This window comes from Gilbertella persicaria (assembly GCF_025201335.1).
Source record: "Gilbertella persicaria strain CBS 190.32 chromosome Unknown B0P05scaffold_21, whole genome shotgun sequence".
In the NCBI taxonomy this organism is placed as follows: Eukaryota; Fungi; Mucoromycota; class Mucoromycetes; order Mucorales; family Choanephoraceae; genus Gilbertella; species Gilbertella persicaria.
In genome coordinates, this window is record NW_026251982.1 from 316,113 (window position 1) to 340,602 (window position 24,490).

The window sequence follows — 24,490 nt, forward strand, 5'->3', positions numbered from 1 at the left end:
AGTAGTCGTAGATTCAGATCGCTCCCGTCTATCTAGAATGATGGGCGCTTGAAGAAATGATGGTCGATGTGCTGAATCATTCTAATAACATGGATCCACGATTAAAGATCCATGACCTGAGAAGAATTTTTTTCTTTTTTTTTTACCTTGCGTCTGTCCCTTCTTTTATCATGGTCTTTGGTTCGTTTATCAGACATAAAGACACGTACCACTATAAAAAGCAACCCAACAAATAGATGCGCTTCTTCACTTCTGCTTCTTTTATGGATTTGACACTCCGAAAAAGCTGCACCAGCGCGTTACTGTTTCCGTCCACTTTTTTCTTGTAGTCATCATGTCACAAACAAAGGATATCAGCTTAAAAAGTATCTATGGCGCATTAAGACACCCTCAAGCTCAAAAATCAGCTCAGACTCGACAGTTACTTACCACAGCCTCCACACAAACGATCGATCAAGTCCTTCGAAAGATCCTCGGTTATGCAAAACGAGAACAGACAGACTGGCCAACCAACCGTCTGGCTCACATGGTCGCATTTGTATTCAGCATGGGATTTAAGCATGCGGTCATCAGCCTTGCATCATTTAAAGCCTGTCTGCGTTGGTTAGTCGACTTATTGCATTCAAGTCAAGATAAAGCCACGCTGCGTTATGGTCTGAAATGCATCTGCATTGTGTTTGAAGCCATTCAGACAACCACAGGGGCTAACCTATTAGCTGATTTTGTGGATCGAAAAGGAATACAGATACTATTGATATTGGCTCAACATGAAGAACAGTCAATTCAATTCTATAGTTTGCGTGCACTTAATGCTCAAGCAACGTATTTCAGCAAGCCATTGAATGAATCCTTGGATGGGTACACTGTATGCACTCAATTACTGTCAGACATGCCCACCGCACTGAATACATTATGGATTGTACCACCACCTAGCGACATTGCTCAGCGCGAGGCCGAATTGAAGCAATCCATGCTGACATGTCAATTACTCCGGTCCATGCTGAAACATCCAAATACAGAATACCAAGTTGGATTTGCAGAGTCCAATGGGTTTCGGTCCTTAGCTCGCGTCTGGTGTTGTCTCTGTCATTATGAATACACGCTAGCCACACACCAAGAACCACCTCAGCATGCAACGTCACAACAAAAACTCGTCTATGTACTGACATGTGTGATTCAACACTGTACATCCATCTCCAAAAAAGCAGCAGGGTGTGTTTCTGAAGAACATGTACGGGCTAAATGGCAGCCCCTCTTGTCTGTCTATATGCAACGATGGATTTACGATACGTGTTGTACTATGAATACGCCCATGTACACACTTGAATCCTTAGCAGTCGATAAGACTATCATGAACAAAATGATTCAGATCTCTTTAGATATCGTGCCTGTACTGCAACACCATATGTATTGGCTTGATTACGTGGATCAAGCCGTGTGTGATTTAACCAATTTTATGCTAGCCTATATCTCTCAGCCTATTTTACCAGAACATGTCACTACCATGGGCAAACCCAACACTGTCTTGCACAACAATCTCTGTATTGATGTAGATGAACGAGGTTATCAGTTTCATGCTGATATGCTTCAGCAGCACCAAAGTGTGTTTGTCTTGATACTCGAATCATTTATTCAACATGTACAACTGGCTTCTCTGTCTTTGGTCCAATTGGTCTGTGGACGTGCTGCTTGGTGTCTCAAGTCTTTGGCGACTGTGCTATCCAATGCAGATCAACTAGATACATCGCCTTTACGATCTCGCATCTTGAAACTGATTGTGTTCTTTTTACATTATGATGATGCGATCGACACATTAGCCACATCCACAACAAGCATCACCCCCTTTATTTGGGGAACCACCATTGAGATGGCCAAACAAGGGCTTATGACAACCTGTATTGATACATCTGAATCCTCGAGTGTGATCTACAAGGCCAAACGTGCATTTGTGTCTCTGGAAAAGATATCCCATCATCACCGTGCTTGTGAACGTCTTGTGGATTGTGATGTGCTTCAGTTAGTCGATCTGGATCTGATTCCTTCAGGGCAAGTCATCGATCAATATCCTTCCTTATTATCCATGTATGCTGTCTATTGTCGATTCCTTGCTGTTTTGTCGCGACGCACAGCCTTTGTGAGGACCAAACTCCGTGATCAATACCATCTGTTTCCGATCACCTTAAAACTACTGCACGAAGCTGTTGCATTAAGAGAACATCATCGTGTGAATGATGTCTTTAAGGCTTGGAATCAATTGATCTCAAGCTGTCTAATGTTGATCAGTGCATTTCAATACGATGAACTATCGATGCAACAATGGCTTTGTTGGAAACAAGAATCGTCTGTCCTCACTCCTCTTTTGGCCATCTTGTTTCCTTGGAAGGAAGCTGTTGACTGGGCAGCCATGCATCGCTATGTGGCATCGGATTTGGATGTGATGCTCAAAGCAGCACAACTGTTGGATCAACTGTCGTGTCATTCGCTTTGTGGAAGACAGTTTGTGAATGACACAGCTGCATTGCCCAACCTGTCTCGACTGATGATCTGTTTGACTACCACTGATCCATCAATGCAATGGATCATCACACAAGCATCTCAAGAGACACCTCAATTCCAATGTGCTGATTACTTAAAAAAGAGCATGATGCGTATGCTCATGTCGCATGAAAATATGCAGTTCAATATCCTCCGTGATGCATTTACCAACGCCTTTCAGCCTATGCTCTATCATCCCAACGCAGGCACTTCACAAGCCTACTGGCGACATTTGATGTGTGATGCATTGTACAAGCACAGATTCAGTGATTTCAATCGACTGTATCGGTTCACGCAAGACGGAGACAATGCGATCAAGTTGCATGACTTTACAGCAGTAGCAGTTGCCTATACAGCCATGGGTGCACCTACACAAGAGGCATGGAATGATGTCTTGGGCTTCAACCATCTAGATCAAGAATGCATAGCTGCTTCAAAGCATGTGTTTGGTGCGTTGTGTCAAATGTTGGTATATGAATTAGAGTATGAAGAAGAAGATGACGATGATCATGGCCAGGATACGTTGTTGAGTCAGATCACACCGTTGCGTCGGCATGCAGCAGCACAAGTGATGGAGGCCATGTCACTTGAATTTGAAGTGATCTGGCAAGCGCGGCCTGTACCAACACAAGATCCAGATACCCCTCTTCCTTCCCTAGAGCCTGTAGAAACAGTGACATTCGTGACGGATGACAACAGACATCTTCAGGCTCATCGTCAACTGTTACGTACTTGCTCGCCTATCTTTGAAGCCTTGTTAAGTGGTGATTATGCAGAATCCGCTTCAGACAGCCTTATACCATTACACGATGTGAGTTTTCATAGCCTAGAACTGTTGATGAAAGCCATGCATGGATCTCCTATTGATGGTCTCTCTTGGCAAGACATGGTGGAATTACTCAAGATGTCAGATCGGTTTGGTGCAACAGTTGTCAAACATGCCTGTGAGCATTGGGTGTTGCAAAAAATAAAGCAACTTGGCAAAGACAAGGCAGAACGTAAGGTCTGTTTAGAAGGCATGGTAGGCCTGTATCGACAGTGCCGAGACCCTATTGAAAAAGATGCTGGTATTGCATCAGACACATGGCCCTTTGCTGTGGTGCTACGTGAATGCCTCAAGACGATTTTGATGTACATGTCAGAATCCAGTCAAACAATAGCATTTTTAGAGATGGTGAAAGAAAAGAATATAGAAGAATTAGATGCTTTCTGTGATGGTCTAGCGAGTCTATTGAAAAAATAATAAAAATAATAGAAAATCAGGCAAGCGAGATATGTTCTGTTCTGTTTCCCATTTTGATGTAAATTTTTGAAATAAAAAAGGTTTGATGGGTAATGTGCTGAATGGCACTGGAAGGTATGGACAAGGATTCAACCTGCTGTTGATTTAAGGACCAAGCAATACTGGTATGAAATCGAGGAGGATGATAAAAGACAGGTTTATGGTATTGTAGCATGATTTTATCTACACATTTCATACATTGTTGAAGCTACAAAAAAAAATAAAATGAAGAGTGGAAATAAATGACTGTATGGTAGACATATGCCTTTACCTCATTGTATCCAGTGCCTATTTCCAATGTTAAAAAGGATCTTGTCTTTTCATCATTTGTGAGTGGAGCCAATTGAGCAAAAGCAATGGAGAATGAAGAGATATGTGCGAGTGCTTCTTTGATCTCTTGTGCAAATTGATCCAATTGATATTTTCTTAAATAAACAGGTCGACTTAGACTAATGTGTTGTTCTTCTATACATTCTACATCTTTTAAATAACCAGACAAAGCATTTAATTCATCAGACAAGTCCACTAAGATGATGAGGTTCAATCCACGGCATGTATCATTCTTTATGTTTACCTTTACAATACACATATGTTGCCCAGCTATCATAGGTATGAGCAACTGTACGCACTCTATTGTTGTGTTTATCTGAGGGAACAGGAGGTTGCTGAACATCAAAAAAGCAAGGAAGTTTAGGTAATTTGACACTAGAGCATAACATGAATATTGAGTAGTTTTATTCTCTCATGATTACGTTTGGTTCAATATCTCTGTAGAAGCCTTTCTTTTAAGTTGAGGTTCATCATTGTCATCATTATCATCAGAAGAACTATAGTCTACAATCGAGGTCATGAAGAAACAAGAAAAAAAAATCATATTGACTGTCTTTTTCAATTTTCCTTTCCCTTCCCCCTCCCACCTCATGAGCTCACAAACGAATGGTGAAAACCAATACCATAAAGAACCAGAAGAAGGTATTTTATACTGTGAATGCTGTTTTTTTCTCTTAAAAAAAAAAAAAGATATTGTAGAGGATTTTGCAAGGCAATTAGATACTCGTAAGGAATACTAAAGAAGAAATTGACGTTCTAATTCAAACTAGTTGTTCATATTCAAGAAGACAGTGATAATGATAGTATCTTTCATGAATATCAACCTATTCCACAAGATGAAGCATATCAACCCTTAACATCAGACAATGAAGAAGAACAAGAAGAACAAGGACCACTGATGATAAAATTAGACGATTCGAATAAATTAAATTCAGGTAAATATAAACAATCCATAAAGAATACTCAAATTCAATAGAAACATCTGATTTGATTAAATCAATTATGAGCCATATTCAACTATCCAATGAAGCCATACCAGGTAAAATAAATAAAAAATAAAAATAAAAAAACTCACTTTTTTTTTTTTTTTGATAGACTGGGCTAAAAAAATACCAGAAGAAGCGTGGCTACCTCGCGTAAAAAAGGAATAATAATGAAAAAAAAAAAAAAAAAAATAGGTGACTGTCCAGCTATTGTTTCTAGTTCATTGATTGGTTGAGAATGACATGCAAAATTATGTGTGGTGCCTCTATATACTTTCCACACACATACACACACACACACACGCAGCAACTTTGTAAGGAAATTTTTTTCTCCTAATAAAACAGCACACATTGTACTCTCTCTCTCTTTTTTTTCTCTTTTCTCTTTACTAAACAAGAAAAAAAAAGTAAGTAGGATAGCATGATTGTATTTGGTCTAATGAAGATCATTAGTTATCTAAATGCCTAAGGAGACTACCAAGACCACCAAGCGCGCTGCTGCTGCTGCTGCTGCTAAGCCTGAAGAAAAGAAGCGTCGTTCCAAGAAGGACCCTTCTGCCCCTAAGCGTGGCTTATCTGCATACATGTTCTTCTCTCAAGATAAGAGAGCTTCTGTTAAGGAAGAAAACCCTGAAGCCTCATTTGGTAAGATATACAGAAAAAAAAGGTACAATAGGAAATCATTTACATATTACAATAGGCCAAATTGGTAAGATTCTTGGTGAAAAGTGGCAAGCCATGTCTGAAGAAGAAAAGAAGGTAAAGATAGGTTTGATGGTATGCATTTTTATTGATCTATTTGTTTTTATAGCCTTATGTTGAAAAGGCTGAAGCTGACAAGAAGCGTTATGAGAGTGAAAAGGCTTCTGCTGTAAGTAGAGAGAATTTATAACCCAAAAAAAAAAAAACCAAGAAACTAACTCTTGTTCTATAGAAGTAAAAATAACTAAACTCATTACCTAATCATCACTTGTATCTCTCCTTTTTTTTCTTTATGTTATCTCTTTTTTATTATTAAAAAAACTCACCTTTTTTTTCGCGTTACATTTTTTTAATGTCTAATAAAAAAAAAACTGGTTCAAAAAAAATAATAAAAAAAACGACGCGTATTTTTTTTTTTTTTTTTTTTAGGCAGGCTATTTTTTTTTATTTTTCATTTTTTAGGCCAACATGACATTGAATAAAAGATCAGATTTTTGGAAATCATTATGAACAACATTGACAAGCCAATAACTTTGTCTAATTTCTTCTAATACTTTTTGACTTGAACTACCAGGAGGATATTGTTCTTCCCATTCTTTCCATAGACCAAAGGCCTCATCCTATCATTGATGAATAAACTTTTTTTTTATTATTGTATTTTACCTTCCATGCTTCAAAACTGGCTTTTTCAATAATTGTGGGCTGAATAATTTCTTTACCAGGGAAAACACCCCAAGTCACTGCATTCTGTGCTTCTGCATCAGATACATTGGTAGAGAAATCGCCCTACATAAATAAGTAACTCTTTTGTGTATATATCAAATTACCTTGAGATTTGTAGCATAAAAAGTAATAGAACTGTCTTTGTAAAGACGCGCTAATAATTCCTTGATATGTTGATCAGAAACAAAGAATTCTAAAAAAGCCTTTTGATAGACATAACCGCCTTTAGGTCCCCAACCATAGATTTTATCTTCACTAGGAACACCATTGACAGCAGGCTGTGAACTCACAGTCCAATAACCTCGTTGGTTAATATCGGTCAATCGTTGACGAATAGCCTCACTTTCTGTATGAAGTCTTTCTTCACACCAAGGTAAAGAATCTAGTTCACCACGAATGTATTTCACAAAAAGTTCTGTAATATCATTTTCATGATTGGGTTGACCCCATTTTGAACTAGCATCTGAAGTCTATGCTTCTTTTTTAGATCTCAACATATAAAGATAGTATATTACTTACAGGTAAGATTTGACCAGCACCATATGTATTTTCACCATATGCTATATAATCAAAATATCAATCAAACGAATGGCTTCCAATGTTCACTCTACCTGGAGAACGGGAATCACCATAACGACCATTAGGGAATTCATCCCATAATTCAGCACGGGCAGGATCATGTACAGGTGCCCAAGGAGGTATCTTGTTTGTCTGCAGAGACTAATAGCAAGTTCAGTATTTTTTTTTTTAATTCATGGCATACTTGTTGTTTATGCAACTGTAGTTCTTCCAAGATTAAACGAGTTGATCTTTCCAAATTCAAGGTTGAAATATGGAAATTACAAATACCAGCTTCTGTATGCAACTTCTTGATCATGTCCACAGCCAATTGGACACCGTATTCCTTTACTTTTTGATCATCTCCCTTAATAGCATCTAAATCTTGCATCACTTTCTCTGGTACCTTCACATTACACAAATGAATCATACGACGAAAACTTTGATAGGTAGGAATAGGCATAATACCAGGCACAATAGGCACATGAATACCCTTTTCTTTACACTTGTGAATCCAGTCCACACATACTTGAGGGTCATAAAACAACTGAGTCACAATAAAATCAGCACCTGCCTCTACTTTCTCTTTCAAGTAAAGTAAGTCTTGATCAGGATCAGCACAGTCAATATGGCCTTCTGGATAACCAGCTACACCGAGACAGAAATGATCACCATAATGAGCCCGAATGTACTTTACGAGATCAATCGCATGTTTGAATTCGTTGTCTACAGGTGTCCAATACTCATGACCTCGAGGAGGATCACCACGTAAGGCTAAAATGTTACGAATACCTGCTGCCTTGGCTTGTTCAAGGGCTTTGTCGAGTTTGTCTCGTTCCATATTGGTACATGTCAAGTGCATCAGTGTGTCTAAACCATACAAGTTTTGGGCTGTGGAACATAACTCAAGTGTACGGTCAGAAGTAGAGCCACCTGCTCCCCAAGTACATGAAATAAACTCGGGTTCGAGTTGAGCCATACGACCAAGACGATCGATCAGGTTAGCAAACCCCTATTCTCTGAACTCAGTTTATTGTTCAACAAGTTCTTTATGCATACCAAGTCTGTTTTAGGAGGGAAATACTCAAAAGAATAAGCAATTGTTTGATTCTTTTGTGCTTCTTGTATTTTGTCTATAATTCTCATGATGGTCTATTAAGAAAGAGGGGGGAGAAAAACAGAGAGAGAAAGAGATGAATTTAATAGGTTCAAGCATAAGAGATGTGACTTTTGATGGAAAGAAGGAAAAGAGATGCTGCTTAAAGCCAATCAACGCCTTTATCCATCGCGTTTATGAGTCTATTCTTTTTGCATAAAAAAAAGAGAAAAAAAGAAGAGAAAGATGATGAATGCATACGCGTTTCCATGTAAAATGCCTTTATTGTTTTGATTGAATTCTTTATACAGTGTTTCTAAGAACTAAAGAAGAGACGTGTTAGTCATATGAATAGAACAAATTCAAACTTACCAAGAACGACAGTATCACCACGAAGGAACATTTTGCTGACAAAACGATCTTTGTTGACAGGCTTAGCCTTTGATCCCTTTCCACTACGAGGTGTTTCTGTCCACATCTATCATGAATGGATTAAGTATATTTATGAATGACTATTTCTTTTCTTTTTTTTTTTTTTTACCTCTTTGACATTTTCAAGCACCATGTTACAATGACGATCAAAAGCTTTAACACGAGCCAATAATTTATGATTGTTACGACAACTGATCAAGATTTGGTTGTTGTTTTTAACTGATTGTTGCAAGACAGAAAGTGGACCCGTGTTGAATTCGAGTTCTTCTTGTTGACGAAGTTCTTCCTCTGTCATTTCAGATCGAGGCTTAGCAGCAAGAGAGCTATTAAATATATTAGTAACCCTCCCCTTAACATGATGTTCTTTCTACCTCATGGTGTAATAATAAAATGAAAAAAAAAAATAATGTCGTAATCAAAAATTTTGCACACAGTAAAGTATTATGTGTGTATGTGCCTGCTTTTTTTATTTACCGCGTTCGATGTAGTTGATTGGTCATTCTATCAAATCAAATACATGCTTATCCAGTGTAGACATATAAAAGTTGTTGTTGAATTCAAGCAGTGTATTTGCTTTTTTTTTTTTTTATGTTTGTTTTCTTTTTCTGTAGTGTGTAACAGGCTGATTTGTTGTTGACATTGGTCCAATGTTAGTCAATTGTTTCCGTATTCCCGTAAGAGATGAAAAGGTGGATGAATAAAGTTATATTTGAAACAGTCATGATAAACCATAACGTCTAAGGAGGTAGTTTTCAGGAGAATGTCTTTATATATATATATATATTTTTATTCTCTTCTTTTTCTTCTTCTTTTCATCCTTTTCTTATTCATGACATTTATCAAATTACCTGAGCGTATTCTCTTGTATAATAGGAAAACAAAAGATGAAAGAAAACAATGGCAAGAAAAAGTCAGAAGGGATGATGAATTACTACTGGCAAAGCTTGGTTATAAACAAAGTCTAAATCGACAATTATCTACATTCTCTAATTTTGCTATTTCATTTGGTTGTTGTTCTGTTCTCAGTGGACTTTTGCCTGTAATCTAGAAAACATACATTATACATACATATATATATATATCACTGATCCACTATGTTAGATGTGGGGTACTACTTTATTGACAGGCGGCACTTCAGCTTCTATTTGGGGATATTTAGTGGTTGCTTTGTTGACCATGACCATTGGGTCTAGTTTAGCAGAAAGTAAGTAAGAAAAAAAAAAGCAAGCAATGATGATTAAGAGAGATTGAGTCTGTAGCTCCTACCCAACCATGGGTGGTTTATATTACTGGACAGCACAACTATCTGAATCAGAGTGGGTTCCTTTTATGTGTTGGATTGTAGGCTATTTTAACTGGTAAAGTAAGAAGATGAATAGCATTGTATTGCTCACTCCTCCCCTCTTCCCTTTTTTTTTTCTAGGCTTAGTTTATCAGGTAAGCTGATAAACAGCATGGACTGAACTCATACTGAATATTATTATTGTTTTAGTGGCTATTTGTGCAGGTGATTTAGGCATGGCAGAGTTCTTAACATCGGCTATCTCTGTTGCCCATCCTGACTTTGTGACTACACCCGCCATTGATTATGGTGTCTTTATTGCCATTCTTTTTATTCATGGCTTAATGAACACCTTGCCTGTCAAATACACAGGCATGATCAATAATTTATCTGTTTGGTGGCATTTGATGGGTATTTTGTTCATTGTGCTTGTCGGTCTCTTATTGACACCTAATAAACCCTCGGCTTCATTTGCGCTAGGTCAAGTCTATAATGGGTCTGGATTTAGCAGTCAAGGTTATGCTTGGCTCATTGGTCTATTGCAAGCACAGTTTACATTGAATGGGTACGATTCAGCTGCCCATGTGAGTGAAGAAACCATGTCTGCTCAACGTGGTTCGCCTATGGGCATTGTGATGGCCATTGGTACGTCAGCCATAGCAGGCACTGTCTTGATGATGGCCTGTGCTTTTATGATTCAAGATTTTGATCGACAAATTGTTCATTCGGCGAATTCGATGGCTATCACTCAAGTCTTCCTGGACGGTGTAGGCATGGGTTGGACCCTTTGGTTTTTAGTGATCATTCTTGTAGCCATGTATTTTGCGTAAGTCGTTAGGTAGCATCATATGCAGTACTAACAAAACAGGGGTGCTTCTGTGATTGTGGGTTCGTCGCGTCAGACATATGCCTTTGCTCGTGATGGTGCCATGCCATTGTCAGCGTGGCTGACTCGCTTGACGGATGCCAAAGTACCTGCGAATGCAGTGTGGTTTAATATCATTTTCTCTGCTATCTTGGGCATCCCTTATTTGTTTAGCGATGTTGCTTTTGAGACGATTGTGTCGATCAATACCATTGCAGCCAATATTTCTTATTTAATACCTATCTGGCTACGTATTACCATGGCCAGAAAACGGTTTACAAAAGGACCTTTTCATATGGGATGGTTTTCTATTCCATGTGGTATCATTGCTTGTCTTTGGATTGTATTGACGTCTGCTTTGTTTGTATTGCCTACTGTAAGATTGATGATAGATGATGTTGATTACTCATGTTGATTAGCAATGGCCAGTGACGGCCAATAACATGAATTTTGCTGTAGTTCCATTTGTAGGTGTGATTGGATTGGCTTCTTTAGTCTATGCCTTTTCAGGGCGTAAATGGTTTACAGGTCCTGTGCGCTATGTGGAGACCATGATTCAAGATGAACAAGTGATACAAGAACCTCAAAGAGCTGTTCTAATGGCTGATCATGAAAAACACATAGTCTATTGAATAAAACAAATACACACACATAAAAAAAAAAAGAGAAAAAAATCCTGTCTACAAAAGAGTTCTTTAATCATAATGCTGTAAAATGGTTGTGTGTGTGTATATATATATATGAAAAAAAAAAAAATAATGATAATAATAACAAAAAGTAAAAAGAGACAGTTGGGCGATATACAATATAGTGTTCCCTTCCTTTTCTTTCTTTCTTTCTTTCTAAGCACGTCCACGATCTCTTGAACGTTCCAAAGCTATTGTTTCCCTTGTTGTTAATAACATTTCAACTTCATTCAATTAACTTACGATTGTAATGCAAAAGCTTTTCAATCAAATCAACATGAGTCAAGACCATACGTCTACAACAATAGCGCTTAAGACCAAGAGCATCTAATGCTTCACTAAATAAATTTATAAGCTTCAGTACATCAGTACAGGCTCTCTTACCCTTCTGTATATTCAGCTTGTAATAAAGACAAGTAGTTGTCCCATTTGTTACCAATGACTTTACCACAAGAGAAACAACGAACAGGAATAATCATCGTGATATATAGGTTTAAAGTAAAAAAAAAAAAAATAAAGTGAAAAAAAAAGAAAACCCTGGATTGAATTACGCGTCACAAAGTGATTTCCTAATTTAGAAAAGAGGACTTGATTTCATTCACCTTAAGTGGCTTATGCTTTTATTGTATAGATATTTAATGCACCTGCATGATGGATAGAAGTACCTGCAGCAGCAAACTCAATACGATCATGCATCCATGCCTGTAGACTATTGAGTTTGCCCATTGAGTGATCCAATTGAAACACTTGTTTATCTAAAGATGTGATATTCCATAGAGTCACTCGACCATTGGTTGAGCCTGAAAGCAGTTGCTCATGAGTCAGAAATGACAAGCAATTGACCATGGTGTTATGGCCATCTTCAAGGCGTTTTTCTATCTGTGTCTTTTGTTTCTTGCTAGGAGGTGAAATCAATTGAATACTGGTGTCTCCTAAACCAGCAGCAATCCATGTACCATCAGGCGAGATAGCCATGGTGTGTACAAAAGGTGGATTGAACATTTGTTTGGCTGAAGCTTCTTTTTGACTCATGTCGTATATGTGAGTGGGTAATCCTCGAGAGAAATCCCAATTGTATACTTTACTGTCCATACCACCAGACCATACTATACACAAAGGGAGTGAATGTCATGATCCATAGCTTATTGTTTTACCTTCCCATGGTTTCTTTGGACGAAATTTGACAGTCATGCAAATCTAATTGCCAATAAGAAAACGTCCATTCAAATGACTTACATTGCTGTGTTTCTTGCTTGTCTTTTTATGTATCTTGTGTGTATTCAGATCAACTAGAGGTGCTGTGTTAGTCATCCTATTTTTATGCTGAAGGTCCTTAACTGATTTGAACACTGCCTTCATCATCAGCAGTAGCCAAAAATTGATTGTTTTCATGCACATCAATCTATACTCATGGTTTTGAAATAAGCCCAAACAACAAAGTCACTTACTTGATTGATTTCATCTTGACTGAATTCATAAGTGTGTATAGGCTCAGTTAATAGCATGCCTTGGTTTCTCAAGTCAAACGTATATACTTTTGTGCCTGAAGAAAGATACATATATGGCATGCTTGATTTTGTAGCAAATTTAATACTTGTCACCTATAGAACAGATCAGTGGTCACTCATTGCTCAACGACTTATTTACTGGCTCATGGAACCCTGAAAGCCCTTTGATCACTTTGTTTGATTGGAGATCCCATAGTCTACACGTCTTATCCTCTATTGTTGACATAAGCAACATTACATAGATACATGACACTTACCTGATCCAGAAGCAAGTACATGATTTCCCAAGATAGTATTCTTTGCATACTCAGCAGTAATAACAGGTGCTTTATGTCCTTGTAGTTGAGATAAAGGCTGTATATTATCCATGATGCTCAACAAAAGTGAGAGAGACAGAGAGAAGTGAATTACCAAAAATGGATGTCGAAAAAAGTGACTGTGAATCAATAAAAAAAAAGCTTTTTTTTGTCTTGATCTGGTTTCTTTTGTTGTGAATACATACAATGGAACATCGTCATAGAGCCGGTAGTTCTCACCAATCCAACAAGCCTTTTAAGAGTCGTCATGCCACCAAGGGTCAATTAAGAGAAGCTTCCAAAGGTAAAATCAACCGAACTTCTGTCAAACAAGCCAATGGTCTCAAAACCGTCTCCAAGATCGATCGTCGCCATGCTGCCAAGATCTTGCAACAAAAGAAACGTGAGGATGTCACTCGTATCAGCCGTATCTTTGAAGGACGTCAAGGTGCACCCAAGATTGTGCCTGTTTTACCCTTGTGCCCTGACAGCGATGTGGCTAGTGCTATTGCTTCTCTCTACCGCTCCTTGGGTCTTCAAGTCCCCTCCAATGCAGACACAGAAGCCACTGTGTTACCTGTCGAACGTTTCAAACAAAAAGTGCAATTGGTGCCTTTGAAGCGTAACTTTATTGATGTGATTGATGCTTTTAAAGTCGCTGATTTTGGTATTTTGTTGATGTCTTCTGATGTGGAAGTGGATTCGTTTGGTATCAATACTTTATTGGCCATTTTGAACCAAGGCATTGTGAATGTGGTCCCTGTTGTGCAACATATGGACAAAGTACCTGCCAAACTTCGTACCAGCACCAAGAAATCATTGACTGCTTTTGTCCAACAGTTCTTTCCTGAACAAGAGCACTTGTATAGTTTAGATACAGATAACGATAGTCTCTCTGCTCTTCGTTATATCACAGGTCAACGCCCCAAACCTATGTCTTGGCGCGACAACCATCCTTATCTGTTGGCAGACAATGTCGAATACGACCCCATCACACCTGAACGCGGTACACTTAAAGTGACTGGCTATGCCCGTGGTAATCCCTTCAATGCAAATCGACTAGTTCACCTTCAAAACTTTGGTGATTTCCAGATCCAACAAATCACCAGTGCTGATCTGACTCATCAGAATGAAATGCAACAGGACGCACAAGTGATTGATACCCCCAACCCTGAAGAACAAGATGATTTAGTGGCTGAAAATGAACCTGATTTTATGGACAATGAACAGACTTGGCCTACAGAAGAAGAATTGGCTGAAGCAGATGCTCGTGTGCGTCGTATGCGTCAATTAGACAATGAAGAATCGACAAAGCGAGTACCTAAAGGCACTTCATCTTATCAAGCTGCTTGGATTGTTGATGAAGAAGATGCTGAGTACAGTGAAGAAGAAGAAGAGGAGGATCAAATGATGGATGAGGAAGATGATGACGTGGTTGAGCCTGCTGCCAGTGCTTTCCCTGACGATGATGATGAATACGAAGATATAGAATTAGAAGACAAAGAAGAAAAAGACGAATTCGATGCAGAAGAAGAAGCAAGACAATACGAAGCCTATCTTAAGCAAAGGCAAGAAGAGTATCAAAACTATGATGAATTTCCTGATGAAATTGATACACCTATGCACATCACTGCCAGAGAGAGATTTGCTCGTTACCGTGGTCTCAAGTCATTCAGAACATCTCCCTGGGATCCTTATGAAAACTTGCCTATTGACTATGCCAGAATCTTCCAATTTGGAAACTTTGCTCGTACCAAGGCTAGAGTGGTCAGTCAAGCTATTGTAGGTAATGTCAAGCCTGGTAAACGTATCACTCTCTGGATCCGCAATGTCCCTCAAGAAGCCTTTGATGCTTATGACAAGACAAGACCTTTTGTTGTATTTGGCTTGCTGCAATATGAGCACAAGATGTCTTTGATCAACTTACAAGTACAGCGTGATAATGCCTATGAAGAAGCTGTGAAATCCAAGGATCCTATGATTTTGCATATGGGCTTTAGAAGATACCGCACAAAGCCTATTTATTCACAAAACACAAATAAGGGAACAAACCATGTCCATAAGTTTGAGCGATTCATGAAAATGGGTCGTTCTTATGTGGCTACTGTCTATGGTCCTGTTGTGTTTGGCAAGATGCCTGTCATGTTCTATAAAGAGACAGATAATGTAAATGGTAAGAAGGGATGGGGGAAAGTTGAATGACATTGCTAACCCATATAATGTCCATTAGAACCCATTTTAGTATCTTCAGGTACATTTATGAATACAGATGTGAAGCGTATTATTGCCAAGCGTATCATTCTCAGTGGTCATCCTTTTAAATGTCACAAACGATCTGCTGTGATTCGATTCATGTTCTTTAATGTGGAAGATATCTACTGGTTTAAGCCTGTTCAATTGACTACTAAATACGGTCGTGTGGGCCACATTATAGAATCACTGGGTACACACGGTTATATGAAGTGTATGTTTGATGGTCCCCTTACACAACAAGATACAGTCATGATGTGTCTTTATAAGCGTGTGTTTCCTAAATGGAATACTGAATTATATACAGGTGGTTTAGACAAATCTGTTGCATCCTCTTCTTCTGATAGCAAAGTCACTGCTATGGAAGAATAATCATTATTTTATCATAAAATTCTAAATCAATTTTTTTTTATTATCAATAAATATTACACAAATTATTTAGGAGGGCTAAAAAGAATAAGTGAAATGATACTTTATGTACAAAGACTTACTTGTAGACAATCTTTCTGGACTTGATAGGAGCCCACTTGAATCTCTTAAGGTAGATAGACAAGGCAGTCAAACCAACCAAGATGACAGTAGCCTTCATACCCATCTTCTTACGTTCATCATGTTCAGGTTCAGCAGACCAAGCAAGGAAAGTACAGACATCCTTAGCCATCTGAGAAGTAGTGGCAGGTGTACCATCTTCGTATTCAACAAGACCATCGTAAAGGACACGGGCCATGGCAATAGCACCACCAGGGAAGTAAGGGTTGTAGTTTAAGCCTTCACGGACTTCAACACCTCCTGGGGGATCAACATAACCTGTCAAAAGAGCAAAGACATAGTCCTAGTCCATCATCATCAGTTTCTTTTTCTCTCTCTCTTTCTTCAAAAACTTACTTCACCACCGTGACGAGCCTTGGTGATCAAAGAGAGATCTGGTGGCAAAGCACCAGCATTACCAGCACGAGCAGCTTCTTCATTAGCATAAGGCTTGGGCATATAATCAGCAGGCTAGATATCAAAAGATGAGTCGGAGTCTGAATGAATGGTGCTTACTTGCCTTGCCAGGTCTCATAAACATATCACCATTGTCATCAGGACCATCTTGATATTCGAATTCTTCAGCCATAGCCTTAACTTCATCTTCAGTGTGAGAGACACCAATCAAGTTTCTCCAAGCAATACGGTCAAGAGAGTGACAGGCAGAACACACTTCTCTGTACACTTGATAACCACGACGAATGCTATTGAATGAATGAGTTATCTTTGTCTATCAATGTTGAATATTTACGAGGCATGATCAAACGTATCGAGAGGACCACTGTGAGGCCATGGGTAAGAAGGAGGGTGAAGACCTTCATCAGCCATGTTGGCAGAAGCATCAACATACATGTATGTTAAAGCAGTAGCACCAACAATACCAGCAGTGACACCAGCAACTTGCTTGTTGGAATGCTATGATTCAATCATGAGTATTCAATTTACTGAACTTTTTTTTTATATTTACAGTAGTAGCCTTGATAGAAGCAAAACGAGTCTAGAAAGAAATATATAAGTATCCCAATGTCAAACATGATGTTTTACTTGTTGACCAAATTGCTTGACAGAACGTCTAGCAGCTTGAGAAGCGATTCTAGAGAACATTAGACAACGAAAGAAAAGAGAGAGGGGAGGTTCGATTAATGTTCAAAATACACAAGTAATGAAAGAGAAAGATTTTTTTTCTTTGGTCAATTTTCGGGGTTCATATATGGCTTGCCCTTTGAGTTACTTCAGGCCCAGGGGGCTCGTCTATATTTTTTTTTCTCTATCAAGGAACATAATAAGTCCGGGAAATAATATCCGTAGATGCGGGCCGGATTCTGTTTGGGGTCGCATAAAGCTGTGCATGATTGTTTGTCTCTCGATCAAACAATACGTTGATCTAAAGATAGGACAAGTTTTAGATCAAAGAAAAAAAATAGCAGTTTCGAAAGAAATTATATAGCGTGGTCATACAGAGTAAGAAAAGAATCTTTGGTTCAATACAAAAGAGAGACAGAAAAAGCTTACAGTTGCAAACAACATACTAAGGGAATGCACAGTCTTTCTGATTTTTTTTTTAGGTTTAACAAATGTGTGATCTATGGATTTGAAAGCTACGCAAAAGCCATTTGTGACAATGAAAGCAATGATTTTTTGAAACACAAGAGGTAGATTGTCTTTGATCAAGCTATACATTGACTATTTTCTTTATTTCAGACATGTTGACTCAGCTACAGTATAAAAGAAAAAGACGGTAGTCACAGATTCTTTTACAGCAATCATCAAGAACCGCGAACAACTGATCTTATGAAGGTGGTCTTTCATACAGGAAATATTTTTGTCTTCCTTTGATCCAGAGTGGGTCTTTCAAATATGAATAAATTATATACCACTGTTAAAATTAACAATGTCATTTATCTGAGCCAAGAAATAAAGATAAACGAATTTCTTTAACAGTAGAAATAGACTCCCTCTTGGTATTTTGGGATAGACCACTTTAGAGAAAATCAGGCACATAGTTACACGAATGGTATAATTTTTCACAGAAAGCATGTTTATTTGATAAAGAAGAAATGTTGGTATAATTATCATTGTATGCAATAAATAAAAAATGAGGCCGGCCCAGCCGAGACATTGGATAGATATAGATTTAAAGACCACCACAGCTACGACCAACATCAACAAGACCAAGTCCATTGTTGAGCTTTCTCCATCTTAAGTGGTCAGCTTGGTTGACACCAGAAGCCTTCATAAAATTGGCATGAGCTTGAGTAGGTTGAGAAGTAGAACGGACATAGGTAGCATAGCCAGCAAATGAGGTAACAGGGACAAGAACAATAGAGGCAGTACGAGAAGCAGCAATCATTTTAATAGTAGTGTTTGTTTATTTGAATAAAGATCTGAATTGACATGCAACCTCTCTTATATATATATATTTTTTGACTTACAGGTACCTGTATACCCAGTTCGATATGACGTATATTTGGCCAATGGGGCCTACTCAGTCATATGTCGGAGTATGGCCCCTCTTTTTCGTCTCAAGCGGCGATTGCTTATCTGTTCCCTAATCAAGACAAGTGCTGAAATTTTGACAAGCACTAAAAAAAAAAAGAGCCCTTCCGATAATGTTTAATCAATTTGGCTGGCGTGATTAAATTAAGGTTTTGCAGCAGACTGGTAGTTGACATTAATTATCGTTATTAATTTAGATTTCATTATCGTGGCATGATTTTATATTGTGATAACGAATGTATTACTTTATATATATGTGTGTGGAGAAATTACAATGTTTCTATTTAACATATCTATCTATTTAACTATGCATTGATCATAACTTTCTTTTTCTTTACAATACATTTCCAATATCATTTACTATTGGAATTACGTCTTCAAGTGCATTTATCATAAAGACTTTTTCCCAGTTTGATCATGAATGTTTGAAGTATTCGGGTACCTTTAAGTGATCCATGACGAAATTTAAAAAAAAAAGACTACATACACCCTTTGTCGAAATGATGGTGCAAGCAGAAATTTTATTGTCCACTTTCAGCTTAGCTTCAATAACTGTCGTGGCGATATGTTTTTTCAATCGATAAGCATTAGGGGCAAGGGCTTTTCTTTTTTAGTAAGCACTGTATTTCAAAACAAGGTCTCTATCATGAGTACTTTTTGATGGTTACATATAAACAAGCCTTCTTGCATAAAGTTCCTTTTTGACTTACGTTTTTCTTTATGCAACAAACAATATTCAATATAATCAACTTATTTGACATTTCTTTGCTCAATATCAATTTACACAGGACAGAAGGAATGTTACAGTATTATGGTTTTTTTTTAGAATTATATTTTATTATTGGGAAGCCTTCAAAAAATTTAAGAACTAACCTCTTTTTAGTTTAAAATTTTTTTGGTATCCGCTGTTATTTTCTCTTTGTATGCGCATATTCGTGAAAAGTGCTGCTTAACATTAAAGCAAGTTAATAAATACATAATAGAATGAGATGCACCTAGAACGTTCAATCTTCGTTACGAAATCATCAACAAATGGATAGAGACCGGTGTTGGTTCTCAGAAAAACTGTGTATTTATTGATAAAGCTGGTTTTCATTCTCAACTGATGAGGGGGCGTGCACGGCCAAAGGTTAGCACTCCAGCAAACTTAAAAGTGCACACACAAAAAAGCTGCTAATTTGAGTATGATCGGGTGTATATGTGCTAGGAGAATTATAAGCTTTACCAAAGTTATACCTTTGAAAATAGGGGATGCTGAATGGATAGAGAAGGAGTTTTATTCTGAGGTGTCAGTTAAGAAAAGAAAGCATGGCACTCAAGAGCTCAAAAAACAAAAAAAAATTAAAGGGCACTACTGTGTATCATGTTGTTGAATGAATAGAATCTGTTATGGATGTACTTGATAAACATGAGATGAAAGAGATTTTCATTACAGATCTGTTGTTGACACCATTGTAAAATGGGAATACAAACCACTATTCATGCTATCTTACTCTCCCTTTTCAAATCCCATCAAAGAGTGCTGGTCAAAGAAAAAAGTGCATTAGAAAAAACCCTTTGAACAAAGGTAGTGAGATGACACTTCATATCACTAAAGCATGCAACACGGTGACTACAAAGGATTGTTTGCAGTGGGCAAAGCATGCTGAATCTTATTGGGAGAGATGTATTCAGAAAAGGGGTTAAAATGACTAATGCTATGGTCTTGGCCACTTCATATATAAAATGTCTTCTAAGATTTATGAATTTTTCTTTGAATTACAACTTGACATGCTATAGATTTCTACTACTGCTTTTCTTTTTCCTTCTGTGCTGATAAAAACGAATATTACTTCTTTTATTTACCTCTGTTTTTGTCCTCTTTGCAATCATAGTTTTGTATTTTTGCCCTATTCCTCGAATTAGACGAGCCTACTACCTGTAGACGTATTGTCAAATGACCGCTTGATGGCATCCCACCAACAATAACTATTGACACTTATATGTCGGTTGTAATCTTGATTTAGTTCATTATCACAACGCTCGTGTCAAATATAAATCTTCTCGATGAACTGGTGTTCTCCTGCCAACAATAAAAGACCAACATGTAATATATATTCCTTAGTTATAATGTATGTTTATTTTGTTTTGGAAAAATAAAAAAGAAATGGCACGAATAAACGACATAAATGATTATGAGTTCAACGGATTGCAAGTTTATTATTTCATTCACCAGATCAAGTTCCTTTCTACACTTCAATACAATGAATTCCTCGTCTTTCGTCTCTTTTCTTTTTGTACGGTAATGCTTTTTCCCTTTGTTCGGTATTAACTACCAAATATCCTTTGCGTTCTGTATAAAAATATAAAATGAAAGGAGAGATATTCATATCATTATTACTGTTGTTGTTGTTTTTGGATATGGGAAGGAGCGCATCGACTTGAAGCAGGAGCTACTCAACTTGAAACCACAGAGCTAAGAAGAAAAACAGATAGGGCAGAAACTAGAGGACAGACAAGCAACATAAAAACCTATTTTGAAACAGTAATAGGCATCTATCTATGGACCTCCGGTGGCTATTCAAACATTAAATTGGTAAACTGTTTAATGACCATGAATGAACCATAAAAGCATCTGCTTCTCAAATGGATGGACATAGTCTTCAAGGGAAGGAACGGACCATTTCCAGGTTGGCGTAGTAGCAAAACGGGAAACATTTGCTTGTCATGAAAATATCAAATGGATAAAAAAAAATCAAGGATCTCAAAATTGAAAAACAATGCTTGAGCACTTTTGTTGTTCGATAAATTCAGTTTGATGTAACGCTCGCAATCAAGTCTGCACCAAGTCAAGTCTAAAAACAAAGTACTTGATACAAACTTGATTTGAACAGCCTCCATGGTCCTAGACTTGAATAAATCAAGTTGATTGTCAAGCCTATCAGAATGATAAGTTTAAAATGATACGCACGGAACAAATGCTATAAAAATAATTAAATAAAGGAGACGTTTCACCTTGAAAGGACTAGTCAAACAAGTAAGGAGTTGCTTGCTTGTTTTCCTTTGCGCTACGCTATCTTTTCAACTGTATGGGATGCATAATCACTAAAAATGAGATAGTTTTCAACTCATTACATTCATACTACTACGTTCTTGACCAATGGTATGACCGATCAATACTGAGCTGTGTTTGATGCAAATAGTGGCTACATCAAGCATTAGTCCTTTCTCCCTTTTTTTTTCGTTAAATAAACAGCCTAAGCTTCTATTCTAAAGGGCTTATAGTCTTTATCTATTATAATTTAAAGAGCCTACTTAAGGATGGAAAGCATGCTTAAATTTCAAATTTCTCAATTTCGTATTGACTAATTCTAGCTTGAGAAAAATGGAGGATAGGTACTCCAAGAACACACAAAGTTAATCTAGATTAACATTTTGCAAGAGATGATAGAGCATCCCAAGACTTGGTAGACTGACCGTGCTTGAGAGAAACATATTCAGGATTAATAACATTAACCTACCCGTGGTAAATCTTTTGATCATCTCTTTCTTCTTTTTTTTTTCAACGAAACAAGGATGCTCTGGGTGTTTGAAACAATAGATGTAGGTCTGAGAGGTCTCATATCTGTTAGTAATACAAACATTGCCTCTCTTTCCACGCATTTTTTCGAGTCATTTCTCACTATGTCTACAATGGCCCTTGATTCTTGATCCTAAAATTATGTCTGTCATCAACGAACTGAGCTACTTTGTGCCAATTTAGTAGGTTATGAGACTCCAAGTTGCGCCATTTTTTGTTAGATATCAGAACAATAGATTCGTGATTCATATTTGAGAGTGATTGTAACATAGTCTATGCAATAATTAAATTTCAGAAAAACAATAGACAAAGAAGAGCAATACAAGTGCATTCATCTTTTAAAAATACACGTTGATGTACTGTATTTTACCATTTATTTGTGTAATAAAATTGATTCTAGAAGGATATAAAATCAAAGATATGTTTTTTATTTGTAAGTGTATATAGTGACTCTGTAGTCAGTCAATTCATAAATGACGAATGATATGTCAAAAAAAAACACCTTATTGTGCAGTAGCCTTAAAATGTCTGAGTTTGAATTAATATTCGCATATCAAACATTAAAATGGACTAAAACTACCCAAAAACGAAGGCCAATCAAAAAAGTGTATTAACAAAGTTGAAAGATATATGTTTGTTCGTAAAATATTATGCTATCCCCCAAAAACATGTTTCTTGTTTTTGAGCTATAGTGTGCACTTTTTATAGTGCTTTCGTAAATATAACGCTTTAAGTGCGTTCTATAAATCTAGAGAAGGAATTCGTACGAAGACATGTTGTATCTACAATGTCTATATCCATCACTAAGCGTAAAATAGTGAAAATTGAAGATTTCGTAAAGGGTATCATAAGGGCAAAATGACTTTCTTTTATGTATGCTCAAACTTGAGAAGCCCAAAAGATGGGAATTAGAAGACAGAAATGATGGTTTATCTTGATAAACACCCGCACCCGTAGCGGGATATCAATCCACCAGTGTTACTGTTATGCTTATTAATTGTTTGTCGGATTTACTCAAAAACTAATTGTAAAAGCTAGTTTATAAGTTACAATCCTATAATAGACTTGGTCCTCGTAAAAAGCGCACATTGAGCATCAAAAGCATATTAAGTATATTGATTTTGCTTATACCAAATGGAATCGAGAGCTATTGGGTTGTCGCAAAGTATGTATGTTTTTAATCTGTTAGATAGACTTTCTTTTCTCAATTCAACTGCAAAGCACTCTCCACAATTTACTATAGGTCTAACTGTAAACATTTCGAGATTCCATGTCAAATGACACGCAAAATTTAGTTCCACAATGAAAGGAGAACCCGCAAATGCAGGCATAAACTGAGTTCTAACTACCTTTTTTCCTGTATTTTTTCACATTACATGCATTATGGGTAAACTACCTCTCGATATACAACAAATTATTTGTCGATACGCTGTCCTCAGGGATAAACAGGGAGCCTACAACTCTCAGTTTGTCGTGAATGCTTTGATAGTAAGCAAGGCATGGGCTTATTTTGTATGTCGCATTATTTACAGGTAAAAGAATGACTTTGCATCATTTTTTTTGGGTACTAAAGATAGATAGGCATTACCGTATCAGAAACTATTTAGCATTTGTCGGTTTTGTCAAGACAATCACCTCCAACAACACATTCTTGCCTTATGGTCATTTTGTTCGGTCGATTGATTTTACACCTGTAAACAAATACGGGATTGATATGCGTGTTCACAGACTGTTTCGATGCTGTCCTTATATTGTCCAGATGACATTGGGACATCCTACCACGCTCAAATCAGAAACCATTCGAGAAATCACTCGATACAATACTCGCCTTCATACGTTAAGCATGGGTGGCATCGAGTCCTTTCCCTTTATGCTTGAATGTGACTTTTCTGGCATGAAGCAGTTGGAACACGTGACACTCAAGACAACACCTCTCTTGTCATCGTCCTTTATGACACTGCCTATCCAGTCATTGCGCTCCATTCGATTGATACAGATGGATGCCATTCAACCCCACGAATTGTTAGCCTTTTGTCAGACACATACACATGTTCAGGCCATTTCGATCATCAACTGTAAAGCGCTCTTGTTGCCTGCATTAGGCAGTGTGCTTGCTCAGTTAGCCATGCATCTAAAGACTATTGAACTTGAAGGATATCAAATCACAGACGAACTCTTGTTTGACTTATTTACAAAAGTGCCCAAAGGAACACGACTCGAGCGACTTTTATTAGCCAATACCCAAATTACCTCTGCTTTTGTCCATAGTCTGCCTAAACAACCTCTTCAAGTACGCCAATTGGAATTGGTAAACAACCGATATGTATAATAACAAATTTAGATATGAGCCATCATTTGTATACTATGAAAAAATAAAAG

The 24,490-nt window shown here is 37.4% G+C and overlaps 16 protein-coding genes across 16 annotated transcripts; 8 read left to right on the forward strand and 8 right to left on the reverse strand.

Moving 5' to 3' along the window:
• Window positions 1-334: 334 nt before the first annotated feature.
• B0P05DRAFT_587461 (uncharacterized protein) lies at window positions 335-3,770 on the forward strand (the record flags this gene model as incomplete). The annotated part of the gene is made up of 2 exons (XM_051582593.1): window positions 335-3,709; window positions 3,759-3,770. 2 exons carry the CDS (start codon window positions 335-337, stop codon window positions 3,768-3,770), a joined length of 3,387 nt encoding a protein of 1,128 aa, XP_051434656.1.
• Window positions 3,771-3,911: 141 nt separating this feature from the next.
• On the reverse strand, window positions 3,912-4,283 carry B0P05DRAFT_434999 (UPF0406 protein C16orf57; the record flags this gene model as incomplete). Its single annotated transcript, XM_051573706.1, has 2 exons — window positions 3,912-4,025; window positions 4,089-4,283. Coding segments are annotated over 2 exons (309 nt in total), but the record flags the coding sequence as incomplete, so codon positions are not given.
• A 454-nt stretch (window positions 4,284-4,737) lies between these two features.
• Window positions 4,738-5,298, forward strand: B0P05DRAFT_571892 (uncharacterized protein; the record flags this gene model as incomplete). Its single annotated transcript, XM_051581408.1, has 5 exons — window positions 4,738-4,789; window positions 4,838-4,873; window positions 4,918-5,082; window positions 5,124-5,186; window positions 5,243-5,298. 5 exons carry the CDS (start codon window positions 4,738-4,740, stop codon window positions 5,296-5,298), a joined length of 372 nt encoding a protein of 123 aa, XP_051434658.1.
• Window positions 5,299-5,487: 189 nt separating this feature from the next.
• B0P05DRAFT_543039 (high mobility group box domain-containing protein) lies at window positions 5,488-6,222 on the forward strand. The gene is made up of 5 exons (XM_051578386.1): window positions 5,488-5,537; window positions 5,584-5,775; window positions 5,831-5,889; window positions 5,942-6,001; window positions 6,065-6,222. Exons 2-5 carry the CDS (start codon window positions 5,592-5,594, stop codon window positions 6,068-6,070), a joined length of 309 nt encoding a protein of 102 aa, XP_051434659.1. The 5' UTR covers window positions 5,488-5,537; window positions 5,584-5,591; the 3' UTR covers window positions 6,071-6,222.
• A 15-nt stretch (window positions 6,223-6,237) lies between these two features.
• B0P05DRAFT_114694 (methylenetetrahydrofolate reductase-domain-containing protein) lies at window positions 6,238-8,385 on the reverse strand. The gene is made up of 7 exons (XM_051572970.1): window positions 8,173-8,385; window positions 7,319-8,125; window positions 7,167-7,275; window positions 7,075-7,115; window positions 6,660-7,025; window positions 6,496-6,618; window positions 6,238-6,452 (listed from the first exon to the last, which is right to left on the reverse strand). The coding sequence occupies exons 1-7, from the start codon at window positions 8,257-8,259 to the stop codon at window positions 6,291-6,293; spliced, it is 1,695 nt and encodes a 564-aa protein (XP_051434660.1). The 5' UTR covers window positions 8,260-8,385; the 3' UTR covers window positions 6,238-6,290.
• Window positions 8,303-9,076, reverse strand: B0P05DRAFT_114723 (small nuclear ribonucleoprotein Sm D2). Its single transcript, XM_051572971.1, has 4 exons — window positions 9,013-9,076; window positions 8,751-8,964; window positions 8,582-8,687; window positions 8,303-8,532 (listed from the first exon to the last, which is right to left on the reverse strand). The coding sequence occupies exons 1-4, from the start codon at window positions 9,015-9,017 to the stop codon at window positions 8,513-8,515; spliced, it is 345 nt and encodes a 114-aa protein (XP_051434661.1). The 5' UTR covers window positions 9,018-9,076; the 3' UTR covers window positions 8,303-8,512.
• Window positions 9,077-9,345: 269 nt separating this feature from the next.
• Window positions 9,346-11,462, forward strand: B0P05DRAFT_543049 (amino acid/polyamine transporter I). Its single transcript, XM_051578387.1, has 6 exons — window positions 9,346-9,845; window positions 9,894-9,999; window positions 10,065-10,078; window positions 10,134-10,749; window positions 10,792-11,164; window positions 11,208-11,462. Exons 1-6 carry the CDS (start codon window positions 9,743-9,745, stop codon window positions 11,418-11,420), a joined length of 1,425 nt encoding a protein of 474 aa, XP_051434662.1. The 5' UTR covers window positions 9,346-9,742; the 3' UTR covers window positions 11,421-11,462.
• B0P05DRAFT_543055 (DNA-directed RNA polymerase I, II, and III subunit RPABC5) lies at window positions 11,442-11,988 on the reverse strand. The gene is made up of 3 exons (XM_051578388.1): window positions 11,859-11,988; window positions 11,718-11,812; window positions 11,442-11,665 (listed from the first exon to the last, which is right to left on the reverse strand). The coding sequence occupies exons 1-3, from the start codon at window positions 11,951-11,953 to the stop codon at window positions 11,631-11,633; spliced, it is 225 nt and encodes a 74-aa protein (XP_051434663.1). The 5' UTR covers window positions 11,954-11,988; the 3' UTR covers window positions 11,442-11,630.
• Window positions 11,989-12,066: 78 nt separating this feature from the next.
• B0P05DRAFT_543057 (WD40-repeat-containing domain protein) lies at window positions 12,067-13,438 on the reverse strand. Its single transcript, XM_051578389.1, has 7 exons — window positions 13,240-13,438; window positions 13,122-13,195; window positions 12,923-13,075; window positions 12,813-12,876; window positions 12,711-12,763; window positions 12,629-12,671; window positions 12,067-12,580 (listed from the first exon to the last, which is right to left on the reverse strand). The coding sequence occupies exons 1-7, from the start codon at window positions 13,349-13,351 to the stop codon at window positions 12,087-12,089; spliced, it is 993 nt and encodes a 330-aa protein (XP_051434664.1). The 5' UTR covers window positions 13,352-13,438; the 3' UTR covers window positions 12,067-12,086.
• A 38-nt stretch (window positions 13,439-13,476) lies between these two features.
• B0P05DRAFT_543072 (uncharacterized protein) lies at window positions 13,477-15,976 on the forward strand. Its single transcript, XM_051578390.1, has 2 exons — window positions 13,477-15,451; window positions 15,509-15,976. The coding sequence occupies exons 1-2, from the start codon at window positions 13,486-13,488 to the stop codon at window positions 15,898-15,900; spliced, it is 2,358 nt and encodes a 785-aa protein (XP_051434665.1). The 5' UTR covers window positions 13,477-13,485; the 3' UTR covers window positions 15,901-15,976.
• B0P05DRAFT_604093 (cytochrome C1 family-domain-containing protein) lies at window positions 15,963-17,160 on the reverse strand (the record flags this gene model as incomplete). Its single annotated transcript, XM_051583311.1, has 7 exons — window positions 15,963-15,975; window positions 16,020-16,360; window positions 16,414-16,490; window positions 16,573-16,760; window positions 16,808-16,971; window positions 17,024-17,053; window positions 17,089-17,160. The coding sequence occupies 7 exons, from the start codon at window positions 17,158-17,160 to the stop codon at window positions 15,963-15,965; spliced, it is 885 nt and encodes a 294-aa protein (XP_051434666.1).
• Window positions 17,161-18,073: 913 nt separating this feature from the next.
• B0P05DRAFT_543079 (uncharacterized protein) lies at window positions 18,074-18,423 on the reverse strand. Its single transcript, XM_051578391.1, has one exon. It carries the CDS (start codon window positions 18,404-18,406, stop codon window positions 18,191-18,193), a length of 216 nt encoding a protein of 71 aa, XP_051434667.1. The 5' UTR covers window positions 18,407-18,423; the 3' UTR covers window positions 18,074-18,190.
• Window positions 18,424-19,567: 1,144 nt separating this feature from the next.
• B0P05DRAFT_470602 (uncharacterized protein) lies at window positions 19,568-19,729 on the forward strand (the record flags this gene model as incomplete). The annotated part of the gene is made up of 1 exon (XM_051574569.1): window positions 19,568-19,729. A coding segment is annotated over one exon (162 nt), but the record flags the coding sequence as incomplete, so codon positions are not given.
• A 296-nt stretch (window positions 19,730-20,025) lies between these two features.
• Window positions 20,026-20,229, forward strand: B0P05DRAFT_614862 (uncharacterized protein; the record flags this gene model as incomplete). The annotated part of the gene is made up of 1 exon (XM_051583404.1): window positions 20,026-20,229. A coding segment is annotated over one exon (204 nt), but the record flags the coding sequence as incomplete, so codon positions are not given.
• A 1,493-nt stretch (window positions 20,230-21,722) lies between these two features.
• B0P05DRAFT_543083 (uncharacterized protein) lies at window positions 21,723-22,412 on the reverse strand (the record flags this gene model as incomplete). Its single annotated transcript, XM_051578392.1, has 1 exon — window positions 21,723-22,412. A coding segment is annotated over exon 1 (241 nt), but the record flags the coding sequence as incomplete, so codon positions are not given.
• Window positions 22,413-23,494: 1,082 nt separating this feature from the next.
• On the forward strand, window positions 23,495-24,440 carry B0P05DRAFT_587472 (uncharacterized protein; the record flags this gene model as incomplete). Its single annotated transcript, XM_051582594.1, has 2 exons — window positions 23,495-23,643; window positions 23,693-24,440. 2 exons carry the CDS (start codon window positions 23,495-23,497, stop codon window positions 24,438-24,440), a joined length of 897 nt encoding a protein of 298 aa, XP_051434671.1.
• Between the last annotated feature and the right edge of the window lie 50 nt (window positions 24,441-24,490).